This window comes from Pavona decussata, unplaced genomic scaffold (genome assembly GCF_977016875.1).
Source record: "Pavona decussata unplaced genomic scaffold, jaPavDecu1.1 SCAFFOLD_232, whole genome shotgun sequence".
In the NCBI taxonomy this organism is placed as follows: Eukaryota; Metazoa; Cnidaria; class Anthozoa; order Scleractinia; family Agariciidae; genus Pavona; species Pavona decussata.
In genome coordinates, this window is record NW_028145637.1 from 898,147 (window position 1) to 923,571 (window position 25,425).

Genomic DNA, 25,425 nt, shown 5'->3' on the forward strand with positions numbered 1-25,425 from the left:
CCCAGGCTTTGATCTGACAACGTTAATTAAAATAGCTGGATAGCTGCTGTAAGATAACGCGGACAGCTTCTGATGTATATTTGTCAAATGTCTTTGTGGAATTACGGATTGGTAAATTTTAATTTTTAAATTAAATTAAATTAAATTAATTTTTAAATTTTAATTTTAGTCGTTAAAACGACTTGGCCGAATTTGTCACGTTATGGATTAACAGAAGTCAATCTTTTGCAGTGTCAATAACAAGAAATCATGTTGTCATCACTGCAAACAGTAGTTCACGCCCTCTCAAATCATACGTAGATAAAGGTAAGCGACCGCAAAATGAAGCAATTGTAATTCTGAAAAACAGTTTCAAAATAGGACACAAGTACCATAAATATTAGATCACATGTACAAAGTAATTAACGCTATTACGTACTTCCTGAAACGAGATTTATTTAGCATTGTTCTTTTGTTCTTATACCAAAGGCCGAGCTCGATTTATCATGTACCAGGAAAGTAATAAATGTATTAGCCTTTAAATTTCTCGTTTTCGGTAAATTTGTTAAGGCATTTATGCAAACCATCGACTCTTGTATGTTATTTAAGATCCATTTTGGTACGGTAACTCCAAAGACCTCTTATGAGAGATTTTAAGCATTTTTATTATTGTATCTATTATTCTCCCGGAAAAGGTCAATGAAACCTACTCTAAATTTCTAACGTCGCAACATGTTAATTTGTGTTCTGCTTTTCCCCTTCAAAACTGATGCCCTGGAAACCTAATTTGTTAGAAAACTAACGTAAAACATATGGTTTAATAACTAATGTTCTTTATTCATAGCGACGTCAGTCCTGAGTACATGTCATCCTAATCCTTGTTACAACGGCGGCACTTGCCATGAGACAGCTTCAGCATTCGATTGCGAGTGTCCTCCAGATTACATGGGACCTTTGTGTAAAAGTGAGATAAGTTCACCTTTTTTAAGTACCAAATACTGTCACACAATCTTTATCCGATTTTGAAACGCTGAGAAATGAGTTGAAAAAACCAACCGCTGACTGTGTTTTTTTTAACCAACTGTTTGGAAATCGGATGAAAAACTCTTTCAAGTGGTTAGAAATAGCTTTTAAGACAATTAATAATTCTTGGAGAAATTCAAAGGAAAATTTCACCACATTTCATGACAATTGAAAGTACATTTCCAAACCTCCTTCATGGTAGTCTAGTATGGTAGTTCGTTTTCTCTCATAAATTGTTAATAACTTTGCAAAAAGTCATTGTCGAAAACCACATTTGAATATGTTTTGTGGTGCTTCTAAACCGGCCTTGCTCCTGTGTTTTATGAGAGTTCATGGATGTCAGCGTACCCCTACAGTATGCGATGATCTGATCAGGCTGTAACAATTTAAATAAATGGACATGCCGGCCATTGCGTCCATTCTCAAAACGTCAAGGATGATCAGATGAAAAAGTAATTTCAGTATGTCCCATCATGACCGCTTTTGCAATTTGCCTTAAAACTTTAAGCACTTGCGAGAAAATAACGATGTGGAAGTGTCATTACCTGTGACGTTTCAAACAAATCACGGGGCTTGTCGGCTCGAAATAAACAACTGGTCACCGTAGTGGAGAGACCACATGGAGAAATAAAATTATAGTCATCAAGTCTTAAATAGAAAAAGAGAGTTGAACACCCATAAGCTGTTGACAAGTTATGGTATTGATTACTTCAGGATATATATGTTACAACAATGGCTGTCAATACATGAGTACATGGGAGAAAAGGTTAGAAAGCGCCCGAACTGAGGAGCCATTTTCGATACTGCTTAGTTGAGTCCAAGTCAGCTTTCTCGTTAAGTCTTTAAGTTGTTCCTTTCCTGTATACCCTACGGTTGTAAGCTCCCCGTTTATAAGCCTTTCCTAAATCGAGGTGTTAAGGACCGGATTATGTACCTTATTTAATGTTTCAATCCTCAAAATTAACGTAAACTAAATGGATTTATCATTTGAACTAAGGTGTTAAGCCCTGTCTGGGTAACCCGTGTAAAAATGGAGGAACGTGCATTGATGACGGACTTTCTGGTGACTACATCTGCAGGTGCAAGGATGGCTACAATGGAAAAAACTGTGAAGGTATGAACGTCATTGCGTCTGTACACTCAAAGCCATGACGTATTTTAGAGGAGTATTCAAAAATAAACGACTGAATTTCCCTGTGCAATTTCTCTGTAGGCATTATTCTACTTTCACGTTTGGTTATTTATTTATTTATTTATTTATTGATATATTTATTTATGTATTTATTTATTTATTTATTTATCTATCTATTTATTTATTTATTTATTTATTTATTTGGAACGTAGCCATTGGTAACAAGGACTTTAAACTTATTTTTGCAGAAACTGGCTTTCATTATAATTATAGAAACACGGCTTTCAACCATATGGTTATTACTGCTATAACTAAGAATCCTCCCTCACCTACTACCTCTTCTACCTTTTCAAGCATCTCTACTATTTAATTCAAGCCGCGTCTTTCGTTTTCAATATTCAGCCTTGAAAAGCTGACAGAATACCGACGCTCTGACCTCAAACATCCCTAACCTTTTAAGTACGTTGTTTCTTAACTTCGTTTACAATTCATCATTTGACAAACAAATCAAAAGAAGCTAACTTAGTTGGGATCATGCACCTAAAAATCAAGGTGAACCTATATCCAACAAATTAAAGTCTTACCAAAAATTTGATATAGAATCGCATAGCTAAAGGTAAACTCGCGGTCTGATTGGCTATCGAAAAAAAGGTTATTTAGCGTGGAATTGCACTTGTGCATGAAGGGATATTGCTGACGTGAGTCGCGAGCAAAAATTGTTGCTATCGTGAAAAAAAAAATGGAACTCGTGCTACGAAAATATCACCTTGGAAATGAAAAAATTTACAGAAAATGAATGTCTGCCAACTTTTGAATTGAAATTTAAATTCTTAGAAGATTCGAGGAAACCACTGACACTCAAAAGTACAAGAAAACGCATTGAAGAAAAAAACAAAATGGCAGTTACAAGGAAAGAAAGCCAAAAGACAGTTCTTGCCGAGGAAAACCGAACAAGCGTCGTGAAAGAAAACGAAACAAGTATCATTGCCGAAAAAAGGCAAACATCTTTTCCGGAAAACCAAACCATTGTAACATATACAGATGAAGAACTGGTCTCATTTAAGGAAAACATGGTTTCAAAAAACACTAAAAAAAAGTACTAGTTCATCCGTACGCCGTTTTCAGTCTTGGTTCAAGAAAAAACACGGCAAACAAACTAATCTCGATGCAATTTCAAAGCAAGAAGCACCGCAGCTTCTAAAGCACTTCTTTCTAGAAATAAGGCAGACGACAGAAGAAAACAAAGGGAAAGACTATGAACCAGAAACATTACAAACTTACCGCAATGGTTTACGAAGGTACTTTTTGGAGCGTCCATGTCAGTCCACCGGCAGTAGACAACTTCGACCTCGAAAAATCGTCAGCCATAGGGTTCCAAGAAGTTTCAACGATGCTATCCATGAAGAAAAAAGATTTGAAGCAAAAAGGTCTTGGCAACAAACCAAATGCCGCTCAACCAGTTAAAACAGAAGATATTGAAAAGATGTGGTCGTCAGGTGCAATCGGCCTCCAAAACCCTCGCTCTCTTCTCCATCTGGTATGGTAAAACAATGTCACGCACTTAGGAATGAGAGGATTTAAAGAACAACATGACTGTCAACTAAGTGATTTCACCGAGACAGAGCAGTACATCGAATACAAAGAGCCAAGAACCGCCAGGGAGACGAACCGACTGCGACAAAATGGGCGAGAAAGTATAACAACAAGATTTGGAGGACGGATGGTGGAGAGCGAGATCCGCACAGAGCATTTATCGAATACGTTGGCCATCGTCCGAAGGGTGATAATGTTCCTGGAAATTTCTACCTGAGTCCAGCTGACAGCCCAAAATCCAATGTCTGGTACAAGATGGTTCCATTTGGTATAAATACATTGGCAAAGCAAAACGCAGGGTATTGCGTCCATTGCCTCCATGGACGGCAAATTCACAAATTCGACTGGTTGCAAAACGGTCATCCAAGCGCTCCGTGATGATTTCGACCCACTGGAAGTCTCAGAGCTGACTGGCCACGCCCATCAGGAATCCATATCCAGCTACAGCCATAATCCTTTGGCAAAACAGCGGCGAATGTCGAATAAGTTGGTCGGTTTCAACCCAAGCACGACAACTACCAACAGCGATTCAAGTCATGTTTTATGGGAGCATCTACTAGTAACAATGTCAGCAGTGCCAGTCGTTCTAGTTACCTGATGTCAGGGGAAGTTGGCGGGATGTTTACTGACAGAAGTAACTTTTAATAGTTCTCCAGTAAATATTTCCATAAACTTTCATTCCAACATGACACAAACAAGCGACTCTCTGCATTGAAAGAAAAACAGTTGGTTTTTAGCTTTTTTGAGCTATTTTTCGTTTGAGTTTTCTGAAAAATTCCGGTCTTAATCATTATATTTTGAATACAATTTTTGTATAACTGTAAAGCACTTACCGGTTTTTTTGTAGATCTTGTTTTAATACCGGAACGCTTGAAATTTTCCTCTCGCTTGAGCATTTCAGTTGTAGATTGTCGGCGCCACATTTTGCCAAGTTGTATGGTAGCAGGCAATTCCAAGATATTCATTGAATGAAATAATTTTTGTCTTAAATAACTCGGTATTTTGTACTTTCAGTTTTTTTGCTGAAGATTGTAAAATGTGAGACACTGCTTTTTCCACGAGGTTGAAATAAAAGTGGTTTTTATTCTAAAAATATCTTGTTTCCTATTCGCTAGATCTTGGCATCTGAGTTTCAAAGGGTTTCCATTGTTTGTGCACTGGCGCGGCTCACAAAAACACAAAACGTTCGGTTTCGCTTAGTGATTTGGTGGCTATGCGATTCAAGAAAAATTCACTGTTAATGAGAGAATTCCACGTTAAATTTCACTTGAAAAACCGATATCGCACTCATGCTTTCGCGAATAGGAAATGACGCCGTTTGGAAAAAATTCATGCAAGTTTTAAGTTTAGAAACGGTTTTTGTATATTAAAACTGCAAATTAGAGAAGAAAATATTTGCATAAACATATACACTTTAAGGCTACGACGGTTTTTCTTTAATGTCCGGAAAATTAAAAGATGATGTCAATTACCTCATTTTTCTTCCCAGCCACCATCTTTCCATATTCGGTTTTTAGATTTCTCTTAAACCTCCGTTGCTATTAAAATTGAAAAATAAAGAAGCTCTGAAATGATATAAAGCTCTAAGAGTTTTGAGGGTTGCCAAATCGTGTTGCCTTGGAAGCATCAAGTCATTTGCACCAAATTGTTGCGAGATAAATTTTACGAAAACTCACAATCTTTGGTGTTGATTGCTTTTATATTAAGAAAGTTATGCATGTTCATTGTCCGCGCGGGTACCCCTTACTCCCCAACTTCAGGTCAACTAAGGTTAAGTTTCATGCGTTTAGTTGACGTTTACATACATCTTATTCGATGGTTACATGTAATACGCGCCGATATTTTGCGAGTTGCGTGGTATTTTTTTTTGAATACTTTATGTTGGCGGATAGTAGAATGTTTTCCCCAAAACCTCTCTCACAATGTTATTTTCAGGATACGGATAGCGCGTATGTGTAACGCCGTAAAAAATCCTTTATCTTAAAATTTTGTTGTATTCTACCTTATGATCATGTAACGCGACAGAAGCTGGACTCTGCGAGCCAAACCCTTGTCACAATGGCGGCAGCTGTCATCAGGTGCGCAATACTTATGCCTGCCAGTGCACTGAACGCTTTGAAGGATCAACTTGTGAAGGTGTGTATTTTGTAAAATACATATATCTTACTCGATGGTTTTAGATATAATACGCGCGGATATTTTTAATTCGAGTTGCGTAGTATTTTTCCGAGCCTTTAAGGGGCTAAGAGTTGGTAAGAGTGTTGAAATACACCCGGCATTATCTGCCCATCAGTATATAGCGCGTGCGAATAACGTAAACAACACAGAAAGCCAGTGAAATGTCTTTGTCGGTATTCGCTTTGTTCTATTACTGAAACCGATCAAAGCGGGACACTACAGTGTATTACGGTCTTATATTTTGCGCGTTCTCTTGACCTTATTTGGTGAAATGACATAATAGTGGAATAGTACTAACCGTTAACTTAGGTACGAGACTGAGACGGAAATCAATCCTATGATCTTCCAATAACATTTCAGATGCTCTCTCCAATATTTACGACCTATTAATATAATATTGAGAGCTTGTTGAGTTATCACAAAAAACGCGATGTTGAATGGTACATTATTCAGCTGGTACATTGTAAAGAAATATATTAGTATCAGGTCCTTGTTAAGTGAACTTATGACCTTAATATACTTGGACATGCTCAAGCTGATTTACTCTCTGTTGTAGTACCTTCAACAAGTAGCTTGCTTTCTCTTTTCCCAGAGGACAAATGCGCCAAATGTGATGTCCATGCACACTGTGAAAATGGCAAGTGCGTTTGTGATGAAGGCTTTTATGGAGAGGGTATTCGAGGCGAATGCTTCCGGGTTGGAGGTATGTTTACGTGACACCTAATGCGTGTATGTTCATCCACTGTGTGGAGAGAACGTTTGTCTGTTAATAATATTGATCTATCATTTACCTAATGATAGTGACAAGATTCACAGCTAAAAGCATTTAGGTAGGGTATTGAGCAGTTGAACATAAGCGATAATATGATATACTCAAAAAACTCAAAAGTCCCTGATAAGCACTCTTACTTTCCAGATTAAGTGAACGCTTGTCAGAGGAGATAGAGCCCTGGAGACTAGTTAAATTGGCCCTCCGCAGAATCCCAAAGAAAAAGTGTTTTACTTTTACCACTCAGATAATGAAACATTTAAACGAAAGCAATTGTACACATTTAACTGAGTGCATACTTCAAACTGGTTATAAAAGGTTTTTTTCACTCAGCAGAAACATTTGTACCTCACTGTGGTGATGATCCACCACTTTTTCTGCCTTTGTTTATCTTTTAGCTTCCAATCCAAGATTCTGTGTTCCTAACCCCTGTCAACATGGCGGATCATGTTTTGAAGAACCAAACGGCCATCGTTGTCAGTGTACATCCAATTACCAAGGCGACAACTGCGAGCATTCCATTGGTAACTATGAAAACTTGTTAGCAAAATGATTTTTTTCTGGCTCAGTCGCACTTTTTCCGAGGTAGAGTGATTAAAACTATAAATAACAAGTTTCGGGAAACATGTCAAAGTTGCAGCTTTAAAGGGCCTTTAAAATTCGGTAGATGGTTTTGTTAACCCTATCTATTTGTACCCGTTTTTGTTTTGTTTTGTTTCGTTTTTGAACCTTCCATAACGTTCAACTATTAAAGATAGGATAATGAGGCTTCGAGGATAGATAGCACGTCCAAATATATTTCCTATAGGGTCCACAACGGGAAGTGATGACGTCATGTGACGTGGTTGTCATGTCACGACTGCCAAGTAGCGGCCATCTTGGATCCAACATCTTGGATTTCTGAATTTTAATTCCTCAAATCTTTAGGAAAGCGCCGAAATAAAGCGAAAAGTAATCAACACCAATAAAGAAACACTAATATGAGCTAAAAAAAAAGTTACACCAAGAAAAGCACTTTTTCTTTATTATAAAAAGGGATTTTCCATTATCTGAAAAAACTGCCTATCAAAAATGGGAAGCCAGGGTAACGTCAAAGTCAATGAAGACTAACCGACCAATTTCCGCAGCTAAATTTCTGAAAACGTAAATGAAGTTTCCTGGCGTTTGTTCAAATATTTAAAAAAAAGTTATCCAGGTTCAAAGTCGCCGCGGGCAGTATCCGCCCCGTCTCCTCCTCTTGGTCTAGACAGGGTTAAGACTCATTTACAAGTACTGATTTATTGGTTAAATCTCATAGAGCAATTTACACGTTACAAGTTTTCGGCCGATTTTTTTTTCTGTTATGCATAATCGGTCTGATTAAAACACTGTAGCACTGCCCTAAATTGTGTCAAATCGGGCCTAATTTCGTCCGGTCACTCATTTTCTTTCTCAACTTGTCCCAAACTCGTTAGGATCAGTCGGTAAATGTAACGTATATTATCCTTTGGAGGCCGAAATTCAGAAAAGTACTCAAAAGGACTTATACTTAGGTGGTTTTTGTCTTGTGATACATCGAAAAATTAAATTTTACACTTAATAATTATTTTACCATTTTATTTAAACTTAAGGACGGTGCCTACTAACAAAGAAGTATTTTTGTGTGGTTTATGACTATGTGGGGAAAGCAGATCGCACAAGGGCTATTGAAATCCAAAAACAAAATAGGGGGTGACCATGCATTTTTTAGATATAATTAAGCAACTATTATTCTACAAAACAGTAAAATACAAAGCAATGTATGGCGTTTTCTCCCAAATTGAAGCTTTATTATCTCTGAAAAATGCATGGTTACCCCCAAATTTTATTTTTGGATACCTAGGCCCCTTGCTAAGTTCTGCTTTCTCCGCGTAGTTTTAAACCGCGCAAAAATATCCCTGTGTTACTAAGCACCTCCTACAGGAAACGCGAGTATCTTGAGATGCGCAGAACGTATGAGTAACAAAAGTAGGCGCCGTCCTTAAGCGCTCTTAGGAGAAAAGGAAAGTTTGCCACGTGGCTGTTCAATAACGTTAATAAAATTACCTTTTTTCAGGAGCAGCTCCGCCTTCCCTAAAAACACCAGATCCTTGTGCGGGCGAACCTTGCAAGAATGGCGGAAGCTGTATTCCGAAAGGAACCAAGTTTCAGTGCTTATGTTCTAAAGGATTTCAAGGGGCAACGTGTGATGAAAAAGGTTCCTCAATATCGCCTCGTGATAATTAATCAGACTTAAAAATAAAATAAAACACAAGCTGTAACTAGCATGAATTTTGTTTGTTATCCCTCGGAAGCTTTCATTTAGAAAATGGTTTGGCGAGAAAACGGGGCAGAATTCTCTTGAAAGGAATTTATTCGGGGATCCGAAAATTATCTAGTCCAAAGGGTGAAGTATGATGCTGTACAATCAACACATTCATAAATTAAACAATTTACAGGACGTTACTAGGTCGAAGTTCACACAAAGTTTCCGAAACTGGCAGGCTAAACGATAGTTACCAGTGCCTGTAACATAGCTTTAATTTGAAACCTACAGAACATCGTCTTATTGTTTGAGGAGTTTGAGTTTGAGGATGAATGTGCCACATAGTTACCTTTCGTCCGGGCCTCGCCATTGTTACAACCTTTTTGTTTTTGTTATTGTATTTGGTTTGTTGTTGTTGTGGTTTTGATTTTGTGTTTTTTTAATTGTGGTTATTTCACAAACACACACACACAAAAATAATCCCGCCAACTGTAGAATAGTGAAATGTTTTTCACATTGTCAATAACGGCAAGAAGGCATATAGCAGTGTATAAATACACATTTGTCTTCTAAAAGGGGCGTCCTATGAGCACATACACAACTTTCTTTTAAATAACGGAACCAATGTTAAGCTTATCTTGTTGTAGCAAAGTCCTACTGCCATCCTAACCCTTGTCTTCATGGCGGTACATGTGCTGATGACAAAGATGGTTATGTTTGTCGGTGCATTGGCTCCTACAGAGGAACTAATTGTGAAGGTACTGTACTCTTACTGGGATTGTTTGCACTGGAACATCATTTTACAGACTGATAATACAAAGACCTTGTTGCTATGACCTCTATTTTTACAATAACTGTCAAAATTCCCGCGCGCTTATTGGCTTGTAGCTATTGTCTATAAGAGTACAGACAATAAAAATGACGTCAGATGTAACGCGCGCGCTTTCTCAACGTAAAATAAAGTCAACTCCGCTCGTACGTTTTCCACGTCATTGTAACAAAACAAATCGACGGAAGTTTGTATGGTCTATACTTTTATAGACTATGAAATGACGCCATAAAATGTTCAAAACTTGGCACTGAAACCACATTTTATGACGCCATATTATGGTCTATAAGAGTATAGACCATAGAAAACTGCCGTCGATTTCTTAATTAAAAAAAAAAACACACTTATCAGTGATATCATTTATGTCTCGACGTGATGCCCATATTATAACTTGCTGTGTATATCGGTGTCTGGTACAATGTTTGGGAACATTACAGCCAATAAGGTTGAAGGGTGGTATCGGTTAATGATACGTTTATTTGCGTACTATTTTGCCTTGGCATCAAAGCGTCCTTACACTAAATATGTTCCTATCCATCGTTGTGTTGGTACTTTAGCCTTGGGTACGATTAAGCCTTCAATGCCACATCCCTGGCCAGCTTTTTCCAAGACAGTTGTTTGTTTTGTACTTTGTGCTGTGCAGTTAATTGGTCGACATTTGGGTTTCAATTTCACGGTCCTCGCATTTATTGATTTCAAAGGAAGATCTAATTGACACATGTCATGATTCAGTAAATAGAAACTCGTGCAGTCATTCCTATTCCGGGAATTCATCAGACTACACTATTATATGTTGATGAGTCATTGTTGGTCATTTTAATGGGCGACGACAAAAGCTAACGAGGAGTTGTCTATTGTTTTATTTTTGCCAAACTTGTTGATACACAAAATGTTCCCAGAGTAAAGAGGTAGAAAATCGAATGAATTATTAGACAACGAGCAAACAAAGAATTAAACTCGTTCATATTTGGGTTTATTCAATGTACTTATCTCGTCTTTCTTTATGCAATAATTCTTCATATTTGAGATTTTTCCCTTCCTCTTAATTTAACATACACCAAAAGAAGTTATTCCTTGTTGTTCAAACACTCTTTTTTGATCATGCAAGCCTTTTACTACGCTGGGAGACCGATCGTTTTACATTGCTGCCCCCAAATTATGGAATGATCTTTATTCCATTTATTATGGAATGAGCTGGAATAGTTTCTCGGTAGCCCCGAGTTCAACTCCTCGGCCGCGATTGTAAATAGCCAGCTGATCTGCCTCCTGTCAGCTGGGATTTTTAACCATGTTATTTTCAATTTAAATTATTTCTCTGTGAAGTTTAATGCTTGGCTCTGCTAGCACTTGTGCTATAAACACTACCGAGGGTAAATAAAAGGTTATTTATTTATTTATTTATTTATTTATTTATTTATTTATTTATCTATTCTTCTTTAAGAAATATATCTTCTGTAAATAGCTTCAAAAAGTCTCTCAAAACACTTGTTTCAGAAGGCGTTTCTTAGCTAACGTTTATTAATTATAAACTAGAATTTGTACCAGATATGTATTTTAGGATTTTGAGTAATCTTTAGGGTCATGATACGTTGTAATGTGCAGATGAAAATGTTCTATTGACATGTGCGCAATATAAGTTAATAATATTATTTATTATAATTAATTATCCGTCCCTGTTTTTTTCCTTTGTTTGTTTTTGTTTCCTTTTTTTGGCCCGACAGTGGATGACTGTGACCAGTGCGATATTCATGCCATTTGTGTAGAAGGATCCTGTAGATGTAGAAGTGGCTACAAGGGTGATGGATTCGAATGCGAAAAAAGTTAGTCAATTTTCATTGATATTGATTCACGGTCTGATAACTAGATGTTTGCTGTTTACGTGTGGTGATTAGATTCATGTGCTGCGTGCTACGTGAAGATGATAGTCATTACCAATAACCTCGAACCTTCGAATGCTCTTAGAATGAAACGTTTGTGAAATTGCATCTAAGACAAGGCCTTAGTTTAGTTCTATAGTTTTAACTTGTAGTATTTTAAGAACAGCTAACAAACACTCAAATACAACTGCTTGAGTAGAAAATTCCTTTAGTACTAGTTGTTCCTCAACATTTTGATTATTTCAATGTGGACGAAATTATAAGTGCATAAATCTATTACGCCCTTATTTGTTTGAAATTTGCAGTTAAACGGTGTCATCACTGCAGCCCAAACGCCACGTGTATAAACAATGAATGCGTCTGCAAGCCGGGATTTATTGGAAGTGGCAAACACTGTGAACGTAAGTCGTTAGCTTACTTACTTAATGAAACCATTTCTCCACAAGCTATCAGCAGTTGGACAGTAAATGGGTCAGTTATAAAGGATCGTTTCAGTAGCCTGTCTTAGGAATGAACGATAACCACCAAAGGTTTTTCAATTTACTTAACGCTTTTCTTTCAACTTGCTCTTCTGGCAATGTATAAGCCCATGAAGCTCATTGTTGCTATGTCAACCGTGATTTGACAGGCGCAATACGCCATACCTTTTGACCAAATTTGCGTCAGCACCATCAACGCCAACGTCACTTTGAACAATTTCTCAACGGCGTCCTTGTGTATATCGCTGACTCTTAACTAAGTGCGACGAAGGCTCGATTTACACCGAATTAACTTTTCGCCATAGTTAATTCAGTACGTCATAACTTGGATACTATAACAAAACCACATGTTTGGATGATGTGGCCACACACGCTAATACATAAGAAAAGAGAAGAATAGTTTTACCCCAGGTTTTTCATGTCTGCATAAAGGGCAAACCAAGGATCTATCTGAAAAAAAATGGATCATTTGTTAAAGTTGGGTTGCCAAATTTTTATGTATCCGTAGTGCCTCGATACCTCGAGAGAGACTACTTGAAAAATTGTTCTTTCTGTTCCTATAAGGCTAATAAGAGTTTGCTCTTCCAACGGATAAAGTGTTAACAAAATTAAAACCGAATTTTAGGATTTTAGGGCATGGCATTTTAAGCGTTTATACTGCTTGCAAGGAAACAACAATTTCTTTATCATTTTATGTTCCATTGCGTATCCTTTGTTCTAGAATCAGTTGGCAGCTTTTAATTTGTTTGCCTATTTCTAAAGCCGTGTGAAACGTTAAGTTTCAAATACTGACTTCCAGTGTGGTAAAGGTTGTCAAGCCTGACAAGTTAACGCATTTAAAATCGTTTCCTGATCCCTTAAGCCTTATTCATTTCTCGCGTACTTCCCCTTCCATTAGTGAACTGAGCTCGGCAATAATGATGATAAAAGAACAATGTATCGAATGAAAACTTCACTGTTATTTTACCCCTAGCGGATGACTGCAAAGGCTGCCCACCTCATTCACACTGTCTCAGGGGAATATGCATCTGTATACCGGGATACTACTTTGATGGCCACCACTGCGTTGGTAAGTTTGCATATAGATTCATTACAATCTGATTTAATTAATTTAATAAGGCCTTTTTTCTTACAGCATGAATAAGTCATTACAGGTTTAAGGAACAAAGTAACCAACAAGTAGCAAACAATCGTACAAACACTGTTTCTGGCTTTGGAAAAGTGAGAAGTATTGTATTTTCAAATACAAGGAGTTTTACATATTTTACCGGCTTACAATTTGCAAAATATGTTATATGATTCAAGAATATGACCATCTAAGTTCGGATATATTCTGAGACCGTTCTACAACGTGTGCCAAAACATGTCATCTTGCACTTTTTTTCGCCCACCAGAACACGTTGCAATAAATTGCTGGTATGCACTGTCACGCAGTAAAAAAAAAAATCGAAAACCATCCAGTGGAAAAAGTTGAGAAGTTGTGATATTATAGAGGATGACTAAAGGAGACAATTCTCCAAATTTTAGGCCTGTACGTTTCCCTAAACGTCGGATATCCGTCGAAATTTTTTGCCGAAATTTACAGAGCCCAGTATCCGCCATCTTGGTGTACCTCCGTGGAACACCAATATGGCGGCCGAAAAATAGCGTTAACATCTGGAACTTATTTTGGCTATCTAGCGACTGATTAGCAGTACTGAACACCAAAACCACTTACATAAGCACTTTCTCTAATGTTCTAACTTCTAAAAGGCTGAAAATAATGAGATAAGCATATATTTTTTCAACAAAATCGATCGTAGCTCTTTGTCACGCAACTCCATAACCGTGAAATTCAAACTGCTCTGATTTCCAAACGAAGGACGCTATGGAGCTGTAAAATTGTAAACAGTTATAAATATACGGCCTCTTTTGCCTGATGAGGATAAAAACTTGGGAGGCTCTTTAGTTTTGGATTTTAGAAAATTATGACGTCACATGCATACGAGCAATATGCGTTTTTGACCAAGCGTGAGGTCAAGATGGCTGGATATTGGCCAAGTTCTTTTTTTGCGTGTTTATGGTCGATGACCATAAAAACGTAAAAAAAGAACGAGGCCAATATCCAGCCATCTAAACCGAACAAGCTTTGTCAATAAAGGATTTATTATATGGCTTTATCTTCAAGGTAAAACTACAACAACAAAACAAAGCAGAACATGAAACTGTTCTGCTTGGAAAGAAATTCTTCATAACCGGCCGGTATAAGATTTATTTTCAGTGCATTTCTGGATTAGCATGTTATCATGGAAAACAAGGACTCCTAAATTATATTAAGGCTCTAACTTTATAAAGACTTAAAGGGAGCATAAAATTATCGATTACGAAAACTTTAAATTTTCGCAAGTTCGGGAAGATTTTAATAGAATCCAACAAACTCGCCATTTTCAGCCGATCGCCCGGTGGCGTAAATAATAAACATTTTTACACAGTTTTTCGGCCTCCAATCAATAATTCTTGAATGAAACAATACATTTTGAAATTAAATGGAAACGTAAGCCGAAAAATAGAGTGCGTAAATCTGAAAACTGGGCGAAGCTTTGATAAAACTTTGTTGTTTACAACAAGCAAGACGAGGCTAAATTAAAAACGTGAGCTTCTTCGGCGAACTTGAGAAAAACACTTCTCTCAACTGCGCTAAACACTTAACGCAACTTTCACTACGCTATGATTTTAATACAGTCATTGCAAAGATAGAGAACTAAACAACTTAGTCTGACTCGACTTGAGACAATAAGTTTTACAAAATCAATCTATCTACACAGAGCAACTCACCGATTCAACTCACATTCATTGTAGCTGAAACAAAATTTTCACAACACCAGGATGATTCCATTCTCTTTCCTTTCCTTTAGGTAAAATGTTGACAGTTTACCGAACAGTTTAGTGCGCATTTTCCCCCAGAACAACGAGAAAATCGAAGAAAAGATTGCATTGTTGCTCGGGATTAAACTTTCGATGCCAAGCGGACGGGCAACGGGTAATCCCGAGTGGGCAAGATAGCTCCATCTTGCCCGCTCGGGTAGCCAATCACAGAGCAGGATTTGAGTCATCTTGCCCGCTCGCGGAGCCAGCCATATAATAAATTATAATAACGAAAACTACTGTCAGTAGTAAGTGAGTAAAAGTAAGTTAAAACCCTTAAATTCCTCTTGCAGCAGCTGTGCATGCCCCTTAGATGAAATCACGAGACTGGACTTCTGACGTTTTCATGTTCTTCCTGTTTTCCAAAGCCGCTGTACCGAAACCACCAGCAAGACTGCATTGTCCGACAGAGTGTACTCCAAACTCTACCTGTCCCAAAGCATGTCCAAGTCACTGTTGCCACAACCATGCAGCGGATTCATGTCCCAGTTATTGCAGCCTTAGATGTGGACCAGCCTGTCCTGATCATTGCTGTAATATTGCACCATTATCAGCTAAGCCGATATGTTCTTCAGAGTGCCACAATAGTTGTCATCGGTCTTGTCCAACACACTGTTGTAAAGTTTCCGCGCTACCAATGACTCAATGTCCAAGTCACTGTAAGGACACGTGTGATTCATTGTGTCCCAGTCATTGCTGCACACCCCAGTATTTTCTCACTGTTCCACCAACACAGCCAAAATGCAACCCAGTTTGTCGGACAAATTGTCTTCCGTCTTGTTCAAAGAGCTGTTGTAAGATCAAGAGTGTCCCTTTTCCGACTTGTCCCGGTCACTGCACAGAAATCTGCGACTCTTTTTGTCCTACTCATTGCTGCTTGTCAGAACAACCTTCGCAGCAACCAATGTCAATGCAACAACGATTATGCCCATTGACTTGCAGTTCAAATTGCGTACAGTCTTGTCCTATGTTCTGCTGCAAATTGTCGTTACCCCCGTCAAGTTCTTGTCCAAACACTTGTTTATCAAATTGCTCCCTAGCATGCCCGCGGAATTGCTGTCGAAGACCATATTACCCAAATTCTTTAGAGTCACCATCGATTTTTTGCCCATTCCAGTGTGCAATTCGTTGTGACACCTCGTGTCCATTGCAGTGTTGTTCCAGCAAACTCAAACAACCATCGTTGCTTAATCAGTCGTCACAGAACATGTCAATCGCTAATGGAACAATTCCTCTGACGGGTTACCTTACAATGTCGCCTTCCATAGTTTCACCCTGCCCAAGCTACTGCTTATCTTACTGCACTCCGAATTGTCACCGATACTGCTGTAAAAGGGAACAGTCTCCATACTTGGTTAAGTCCGCAGAGAAAACCATGTCACCAATGGCAAGAACCCTGACAGGTCAAGATGCAGATTACAAATCTAAAGTTGTACATCACCTTTCAGAGTTTCTATTCAGTCCTTTGAAATTATGCCAACCTTCCTGTTTTGCAAATTGCTCAGCAGAGTGTCCTAGAATATGCTGCGATGTACGGAGAAAAAGAAAAATGTACGTTTTTAAACGCAAGAAAAAGACACACATAGCAAGAGCTAAGGTGGAAAAGAAACGAAAGACGCATAAGAAAATAAAGTGGCATAGGAGGAATATGTAATGGCAACCTGAAAGCACTTGCCATGGGATATCTTAAAAGGTGTATGGCTCATCACACCATAGTTTAATAAGAAATGGTTATATTCGATTAACCCTATCTAGACCGGGCTTTTTTTGTCTTCTGGGGCAAGGGAAATTCTGCACCCCGTCCCCCTCCATAACAATAATTAATTTGTTAGGTCATGATTGCCATATTGCGACCATATTGGATCCACCATTTAGCAATCAGTCGCCGCGGGTAGAATCCACCACCCTCGCTTGGTCTAGATAGGATTAATGTAGTACTAGGTACATTTTACAGCATGCTAACTTCACAACATTACTTCTTACTCTTAACCTTAATGCAATATTCCAAGGAAGGTTTACTTCCTTATCAAAACTGGGTGGTCTGCTTTTCAATGTTTTAAAAGTCCCCAACATGCCACCTTTTTTCTAACCCTAAAACTTTGTCATTATCATTTCACGTTGTGTAATCGTCTGATTCCTTGGAGTTTTACTTACACTTGTACATGAACTGACCTATTCAATACGTCTCAGACAGATTCACGATGGCCGCTTCTTCACAAGTCCTCATGGTTACGACTGATGGCGGTTTAAAATTAATCGTTACTTGGACTTTTAGATTCAAAACTAGTGCGTTGAACTATATGTAAATAGCCGTTTTTTTTTTCAAACCTGTGAACTGGATCAGTAAACCACTTATTCAAATGGTTTTCGCAGCTAATAATGTTGAAAGAAAACAGGGTTTCAGGTTTTCTTTTCGCAACTGCTTAAGTTGCGTACTTTAAACTGCGAGCTTTCTTCTATTTAATCTTTCAACCGCAGTTCAAAATATATGTTTCATTCATTCATATTCATTTGAAAACAACTATCTTCCATCGCATTGTTTGTATTTTTGGTTAACGTTTTGCCTTGTTTCAGCATTGTGCTTGTAAATCAAAGAACTGTAAATTGTCATGCTTGCCTAGCAAGTATTATTCCCATATATTAAAATGAAATGCATCACTCGATATTGTTCCTGATAGTGGTTGAAGTCAATTAGTCGTGTCAGTATGGCAGCCAGACTACAATCCACACGCCCCCATTGGTTAAAAGCCAAGAGAGGATCCTCTCTTGTTACAAGCGTATTGCTGTCGCTAGAAATTCATACTCAGCACTCTACGTAATTATTCGGGGTGAACCCTTCACCTTGGTATTTTTACATATTCCGTTCTGGTAATACAAAAGAGAATTTAAGCAAAGAAAATGGAAGCACCATGCGCACGCGTTTAAAACTGCCAGGTTGATTGTCGGATTTGGGCACGCTTCTGATTAGAAAGTTACTAGTGCTTTTTTTTTTGTCGCATTTATTAGTGGAGATTGCTAGAAGATTGTGTCAGTTTCAGAGTCATCTTAAGGTAAATTTTAGGTTTTAAAAAACTTTAAAAAGTTCTTCAATATGATACTTTTCTTTACATGGTTGTTTTTATCGAATGGGATTCCCTCATTCTTTTCCCTCTGTGACGTTTCCAGTGTTAATTGTTGGTCAATTGTTTGAGCTCGGTGTCGGCCCAAATTGGCAGCAGTCTTGATAGTCACGTGTACTTCAAAGAATTGGCACACTTAATCCGAATTGTTGGAAAAATTAATCGGCAATGCAGAGATGTCGAAGTCGAAGCCGAACTGAGAATATGGAATGGACTATTTCCCGTTTGATGGGTAAGAAGATGAATATAGGAAATAACTGTGGGAGTCTTTAGGTTTGTAATACAGCATCGAGTCGATGCTGTTACCTTTAATTGAAACTCGGATTTCAAGGAAAGAGATCGAGGTTTCAGAAATTTCCCAGGTACATTTTAAAGTCGGGTGAAAGTAATTCACAGAAGATATAAATTGATCAAGTTTCCACAATATAGTTGTCGATATAGCAGCCGTAAAGTTCAGGATTGGTTAATCCGTCATACTGTTTGAATAATTGATTTTCTATATGGGCTAAGAAAATATTAGCGTGGCTGGATCCCATTAAGGCGCCCATCGCTACACCGTTGATTTGTTGTTGTGCACACCAAAAAAGAAAAAAAAAATTAAGTGTCTAAACTAGTTCGCCTAGTCAAAGGAGTATTCAGTGCTGGGTTCTTTAACAGTAAGTTGATTGAAAAAAAAAAAAAAAAAAGAAGTCCTTCGTCTTTGGGAATGATAGTATATAACGAGGTGATGTAAACTGTAAAGATGAATATGCTCATATGCCATATGCCACTCATTGACATTCCAATCCTAGCAGTATGCAGGATGTTTGTCCCATGAACCTAGTTTAATGGCCTTAGCTCCCACGAGTCTCCTGTAGCTCAGTGGTAGAGCATCCGAAATAGTAATCGGAAGATCTTAGGTTCAATTCAATTCAATTAAATTTTATTTTTCACACGTACAACGAGATTCAATACAATACATAAAAAACAATAAACATTTATATTACAAAGGAGGATTAAAAAGAATTAGGATAAATTTGTTTGGTTTAGTGTGAGCAGTGCCCAAAGAAGCATGCTGCTTTCGAGTTGGGCACTGCTTACGATGGAAGAGAAAATTATTTCAGTGGAAGAGAAAATTATTTGGAAAGGTTTGAAAAAGAAAAAAAGCGTGTTTAGCGAACGGATGACGGTGAAGACCTCTACATTACTTTTAGTTTATAAGCAAATTTTTCCTGTATTTGGTTTTAAACGAAAAGGCGGAGTTTGATTGCTTAATGGTACAGTCTATTGTTTCCCATATTTGTGATGCTGCGAATTGAAAAGTGTGTTTACCGTAGTTAGTACGTATTTTGGGTCTGCTAAAATTTTGTCGAGATGAAAATCGGGTATTGTACGAGTGCCGAGAGCATGCTGTGGAAATAGAGTTTGCAAAAACAGGACATATTTGACCACACGCTTGGAATTTTCCGCGATGCCCACTCCTGATAGGAGCACTCGGAATTTCTTTTTCCTAGTTTGCCTGTGTCATTACTGAATAACACATCATTCTCATCAATATGTTTTTACCGGAAAATCATATTGGACATCACGGAAAATTCCAAGCGTGTGGTGAGAGTCTTAAATGTAAGACGGTAAGGATTTAATGATGGGTGTTGCGCTGAACAAATTGACCAGCAATTAGACTTCTTACAAGTCGACCTCGCGAGTTTGGCGAGCAGAGCGAGCTTTTTTAGACCGCGCGCGAGCGACGAAGTCGCTATATGAATCGGACGAAGGACAATTTTGAAAGTCTAACCAACAATCAACACTGCAAATTTCACAGAAAGAAGAAGAAAACGAATGATAGAATCCGGTTCACAATTACCTTTCATCCACACAACCATGCAGTTAAAAGAATCATTTTGAAAAACTTTAAGTTGCTCCAAGATGACCCGGATACTGGCTCACTCTTTTCACAACTGCCGCTAATTTCATTCAAACGCGATAAAAACATAGGTAAATTTCCAGTGACAAGCGTACTAAAATCCGAAAAATCAACCTGGTAGTTGTTAAAGTGCCTATCACCCCTACCCAATTCCTTTCATTCTCAAAAGTAGACATAGAAAGTAAGATTAAATGCAAGGCTGATCGGAGAGCTAAAATAATTTTATTGCCAATACTAACCTTCTTCAGGGGCGGCAAAAAGCTAAGTAAAAATTGGAAATAAACGGTTACAATATATAAAGACGATACAAATGAAAAGTTGAGATGTGATTGGTTGATAAGTAAAGAAAGTTGAAACGTGTACAGTAGACAGATTAAGTTTCTTCGCGTCTGTTCATTCCATAGGGTTCAAGAGTCTTGCCCTTGGAAATTAGAAATGGTTCCCTGGCTTTCCGAATGCCGTCTCTGTTGGAGTCCAAGTGTTTAGATCTCGTTAGATCGCACCGGTGTTATAGGTTGAAGGCCGCCTGGACAAGGCTGTGTGTTGTAATATTGCCTAATTCTTTGCGATAATAAACAAACGTTTGTGTGTATTGAATCAATCTAGTGCATATTTTACTCTGTCTATTTTGTCAACATAGTTATAACGACTTTGAAAAAGGGGTATCCTTGAGACAAGGGCCCTCCAGCCTCGCTGGTCTTAGCTGTTATTTCTCTGCTGACTTTGACGGGGATGATTTAAATATGGTCTTAGATATTTTCGGCGATTAAGTGTTTAAAGGTGTCTTCACTACCCCTTTTTCCTAGGGAAACACGTGGTGTTGGGAAAAATCTGACTCCTTTGATCTTCGACTTCAGGAGTTACAACGCAAAGAAATTGAGCTTCCAATGTCCTGGGTCGATTGTTCCGGTAACCCCGTCGAGGTCAGTGGAGAAGTAACAGCCTGTGACCGTGTTAGATTACAGAGAATACAGAGGGGAGAGTTAATTGGTGATATTTTGGAGTTATTGTTCCGTGACCCAAATTGTTTTTGAGCTGGAGAATTGCATAACCATTTCGAGTATTGGCAGTACATTGCGCGAGATAGCTCGTCACCTCAACAGGCACAGATTCTTGGGTGGATAAAGGACAAGGTCTCGATTAAGCCGTTTTTTTAAAGCATTTTAAAGGAAGTTTTAAAGGAGAATTGTTCGATTCAGACGAGCCTCCGATGAAGGTGTTTAAGAACAATGTCTCTTGCAAGCCCTTTGTGTCATTTGTGGAGGAAACGTTAGTTGCGCGCTTGAAACCTGGAGCCATTTCGCTGTTGGGGAGAGTGGGTGTGGTTGACCCTCCATTTATTGTTCTTCCCCTTACAGTTGGGCCAACAAAGCCAAGGTTATGTCACGATGCGCGCTATCTTAATTTATGGAGGCGTGATATGCCTTTCTCTTTAGACAAGCTGATAGATTTATCGCGTTACGTGGGCAAGGATACCTACCAAACGGTTCTAGACGATAAGTCTATATGTGACCATAAGACGATATGTGACCATATTCTTCTTTCTGAAGACAGCCGCACGTATTTTGGGATCCAATGGGGAGGGTGGCATTTCACGTATAATACCCTTCCTTTTTGGTGGAAGATCTCCCCGTTTGTATATCATACTACTGGCCTGTTGGCTAGTAATTTCCTTAGAGCTACAGGAATCCCTTGTTTGCTTTACATCGATGATCGACCCAATGGCGAACTGCAGGTGGCACTCGATAAGGGGGAATACGCTACTATTAACACTGTTGATGATCGTCATCTTGCGGCGGCTAGGTCGGCTATATTTCTTGTTGCTTACTACCTTGTCAGATTTGGCTATTTCCTTGGTTTGCAAAAGTCAATATTGTTCCCAAGTAAATTGTTTCCCTACCATGGTTTTTAGCGGATTCTTCTAGGGAGGTGCTCCGCTTAAAGCCGGAAAAGAAGGAGAAATTCTTGCAACTTGTCCGTGAAATACTCCATGCTTCTAAGGTTACGGTGAAAACCTTGCAACGCCTGGTTGGGAAATGTGTCTTTTTTAGTCTAGCAGTACCTGCAGCCCAGTTGTTTACGAAGCAGATGAATGCAGCTATTGCCGGTGGCCAACGTACTCCCCACAGGCTAATACCCATCAAGGGGGATCTGCGTGAGGAGATCTCCCATTGGCTGTTTTTGGAAGGTTGAGATGATCCGGTAACATGGCGGGATGAGCGTCATATTCGTGCGTCTGTGCAACTGATGCTTCCGCAACAGGCTGGGGTGCTATTTTGTTAGCCACTCATCGTGACGAAATATCAGAATATTGGACTGAAGAGCAGTGCAAATGGAGGATCGCCGCGTAGGAGGCTACTGCGGTCGACATGGCGTCAATGGCTTTTAAAGACAAACTGTTCAATGCTAGAGTTGATGCTTTTGTTGACAATAAGGCCGTTGTCGAGGCTTGGAACAGCCAGGGTGGTAGAAGCTTGGAGCTTAATATGACATTGAAACGGCTTTTCTTCACAACGTCGAAGCTTAGCTTATCTCTGCACATGTCTTACATTCCGACTGGTCAGAATCCTGCTGATGCTCCATCAGGGCGCCTGTCCCACTCAGATAGAAAATTGTCGGATTGCTAGTGGCAGATTGTTCAGAAGGAGTTTGGTGGTAGGGAAGACCATACTTGCGACCTTATGGCCTTAGATTCGAATAGTATGACGGATGCGCACGGGTATTCTCTTCCTCATTTTACGCCGATTCCCTCTCCCAGATCGTCTGGTGTAAATCTCTTCACACAGGACCTTGCTTCCCTCGGAGCGCTTATGGCCAGACCGTATGTTTTTCCTCCCATGGCTTTAACGGGACCTGTCTTAAATTTTTGCAGAGTTTTAAACAGCCGTGCACAGTAGTAGTGCTGGACGTGATTCCCAAGAAGTACTGGTGGCCTCTCCTTTTGAATAAAGCTGTAAGGAGTAGATGTCTGGCTGTTCGTGGAGATGGCAACGCTCTCTTGGTCCCGTCCAAAAAGGGGTGGCTGCCTCACAAGGGCATTCCTGGAGATCTGTGGGTTTTTAGGTGTGTCTTGGCATACATTTTGATCTGTTGTGCTACTGGTTTGTGGTGTATGATAGGGTTCTTCTTTTCTGGTTTGAAGGAGCTTCCAGTCATGGCAAAGCTGTTTGTCCAGTCAGTTAAATAATCAACCTGTGGACACGCTAATGATTCTGACTTCCGTTTTTGTCAACGTTGTGGCTACAAGAGAAAGGTTATGACAACGCTTGTCAAGAGACACTCTGATGTTATCGTTGACCTTGATGGAATTGAAGTGCGGTTGCAGCAGCTACTTAAGGGACTGTGCAATAATTATCAGGAGGGGGGGGGGCTGAAAAACCAGAGGGGGGGGGGGCATTACCTAAAATTGCTGCCAAGATAGGGGGGGTCAAAGTAAAATCACTCATTTGACAGAGGGGGGGCCTTAAGTTTTATTCGAAATGTAAATAAACTTAAACGCAATTAAAGATTCTCAATGCAAAGGACCAGGAGCAGGAGTCCACAACGTTGAAGTTCAAGAGCTTTTTTTACTAGTTTGTAAGGTTCTTGAGTCCGACCATCGTATCCGTTTACACAGAGCACCACATGACTCAGCACAGAACGAGGCTGAGAGGACTAATGCCGCCATTGGTGAAGCTCTGGCAACTGGTAAGCCAGTTGAACCACCAATAGATCCATTTCACGGTCTTACAGCAGAACAAATGGATAACAGGACTTTAAAAGAGATTGAAGAGCATTGTGCATCATGGAAAGTAGAAAATACATGGGATCTAACTAGAGAGGTGTCAGATCGAATCCACGACGAGCCAGGGCCTGGGAAACACGATTTTCTTATTTCTGTCCCCAGTTACCCTAGGGAGAAGCAGATCATACAGTTTCTTGCCAAATATCTTGTTCAGTGGAGAAAGGCATCTGCTGATAAACGTAAAAAGATGTGCGGAAATGCTATGTCCTTGAAGCTTCAGAAGCTTAAGGACAGTCATGTGCGACAAGGGCAATACTTCTTAGAATACCTGAAGTTTGCTTGTGAGCCCACATGTAATTCGTGTGAAAAGGAAGGGTGGACAGCTGGTGTCCCTGCAAATTGGTTCCCTGTTCCTGATCTTAGGGACACAGCAGCTTTACCACGCGGGTATATTCCATCCAATGTGACCAGTCTGAGTGAAGAAATCGATCGACAACTTCCAAGTGTGCAAGTCAAGAAGTTAGTCGATTCTGGTATGTTAACCTCTTCCAACGCCAACGAACTACAGGAGGTGTGTGAGAAGTTGATGGTTGATGAAATCACTCTCAAACGTTTTGTTCAACACCGTGAGTTTATTGCATTGAAAGCTAAAAAAAGGGAAGCTGAGCGCAATACCCTTCCAGACATTAACTGGAAAGAAGAAGATGAAGTCAAATCCCTCACAGCAAGACAAATTAAGATCTATCTTAAGCAGAACAATCTTCCTGTATCTGGAAGCAAAGCCGTGCTGGTAGCACGTGCTCTTGATTTCTCGCAAACTGGAACACGAAACAACGAAAGAATTAGTGCCAATGACAGTGACACAGAACTCCTATCCAGTGATTCCGAATGCGACTCTGATTCTCACACAAGCACTTCCGAAAACAACTCTGAGTTGGATTCAGATGACTCCGAAACGGATGGCTTTGTTCAACACTCATATGAAGTATTATTTGTTCCAGACGACGACATCCAACAAGTAAGCGTACGCTTACAGTAGCATGACAATATAAAAGGTATGCACTTAAAGGCATCTATGGTAATGGTGGCGGCGAGGAGTGAGTGCGTGTGTGTGTGTGTTGGTGTGTGTGTGTGTGTGTGGGGGGAAGGGGGGGGGGGTGCAACGTTATTTTTAACATAACAGAGGGGGGCTTAGAACTAATTTTTTAGTTTTGGAGGGGGGGGTACTGTCTAAGTTTTTGCTAGATAACTCTGGTTTTTCAGCCCCCCCCCCCCCCCTCCTGATAATTATTGCACAGTCCCTAACTACGATCAGGCAACCAGTTATAAAAAGTAGAAGGATTCTTTTCAAAGGGAACTTGAAGCTTTTCTTGGTGCTTTTACCGGGTTTTGTTACTCTCGCGACAGTGACGCCTAGGGACTTGTGTCGCTTCCTGATCTTTAAAGACAAGCGTGGCAAAACACAGGTACACCTCAAGACGTGTGAATTTTTGGGTCAGCGTGGTAAACAGTCATGTGGCTGCCCCTTGAGATTGTCGTACAAGACTGTGGACTTTTACATAGGAAAGTTAGATCGATTTTCCATTCTATTGGTCGGGACGGAGAGTGGGACAAGCGGCTAGGTCTTGCTAACCCAGCCTCTGATAAATTGGT

General features: G+C 39.4%; 1 protein-coding gene across 2 annotated transcripts in view; it reads left to right on the forward strand.

Moving 5' to 3' along the window:
• Positions 1-17,689, forward strand: part of LOC146458642 (uncharacterized) — a 30,851-nt gene extending 13,162 nt beyond the window's left edge. Inside the window, exons 10-21 of one of the 2 annotated variants that reach the window (XM_085090476.1) lie at positions 232-306; positions 824-943; positions 2,000-2,116; positions 5,753-5,863; positions 6,498-6,608; positions 7,073-7,198; positions 8,749-8,889; positions 9,585-9,695; positions 11,488-11,586; positions 11,949-12,044; positions 13,096-13,191; positions 15,320-15,537. In XM_085090476.1, coding sequence (XP_084946602.1) covers positions 232-306; positions 824-943; positions 2,000-2,116; positions 5,753-5,863; positions 6,498-6,608; positions 7,073-7,198; positions 8,749-8,889; positions 9,585-9,695; positions 11,488-11,586; positions 11,949-12,044; positions 13,096-13,191; positions 15,320-15,339 — 1,223 coding nt within the window. In that variant the 3' untranslated portion in view covers positions 15,340-15,537. Of the gene's footprint in view, positions 1-231; positions 307-823; positions 944-1,999; positions 2,117-5,752; positions 5,864-6,497; positions 6,609-7,072; positions 7,199-8,748; positions 8,890-9,584; positions 9,696-11,487; positions 11,587-11,948; positions 12,045-13,095; positions 13,192-15,319 lie in introns of both variants that reach the window. The other variant, XM_085090475.1, reaches the window with a different exon arrangement.
• The last annotated feature ends 7,736 nt before the right edge of the window (positions 17,690-25,425 follow it).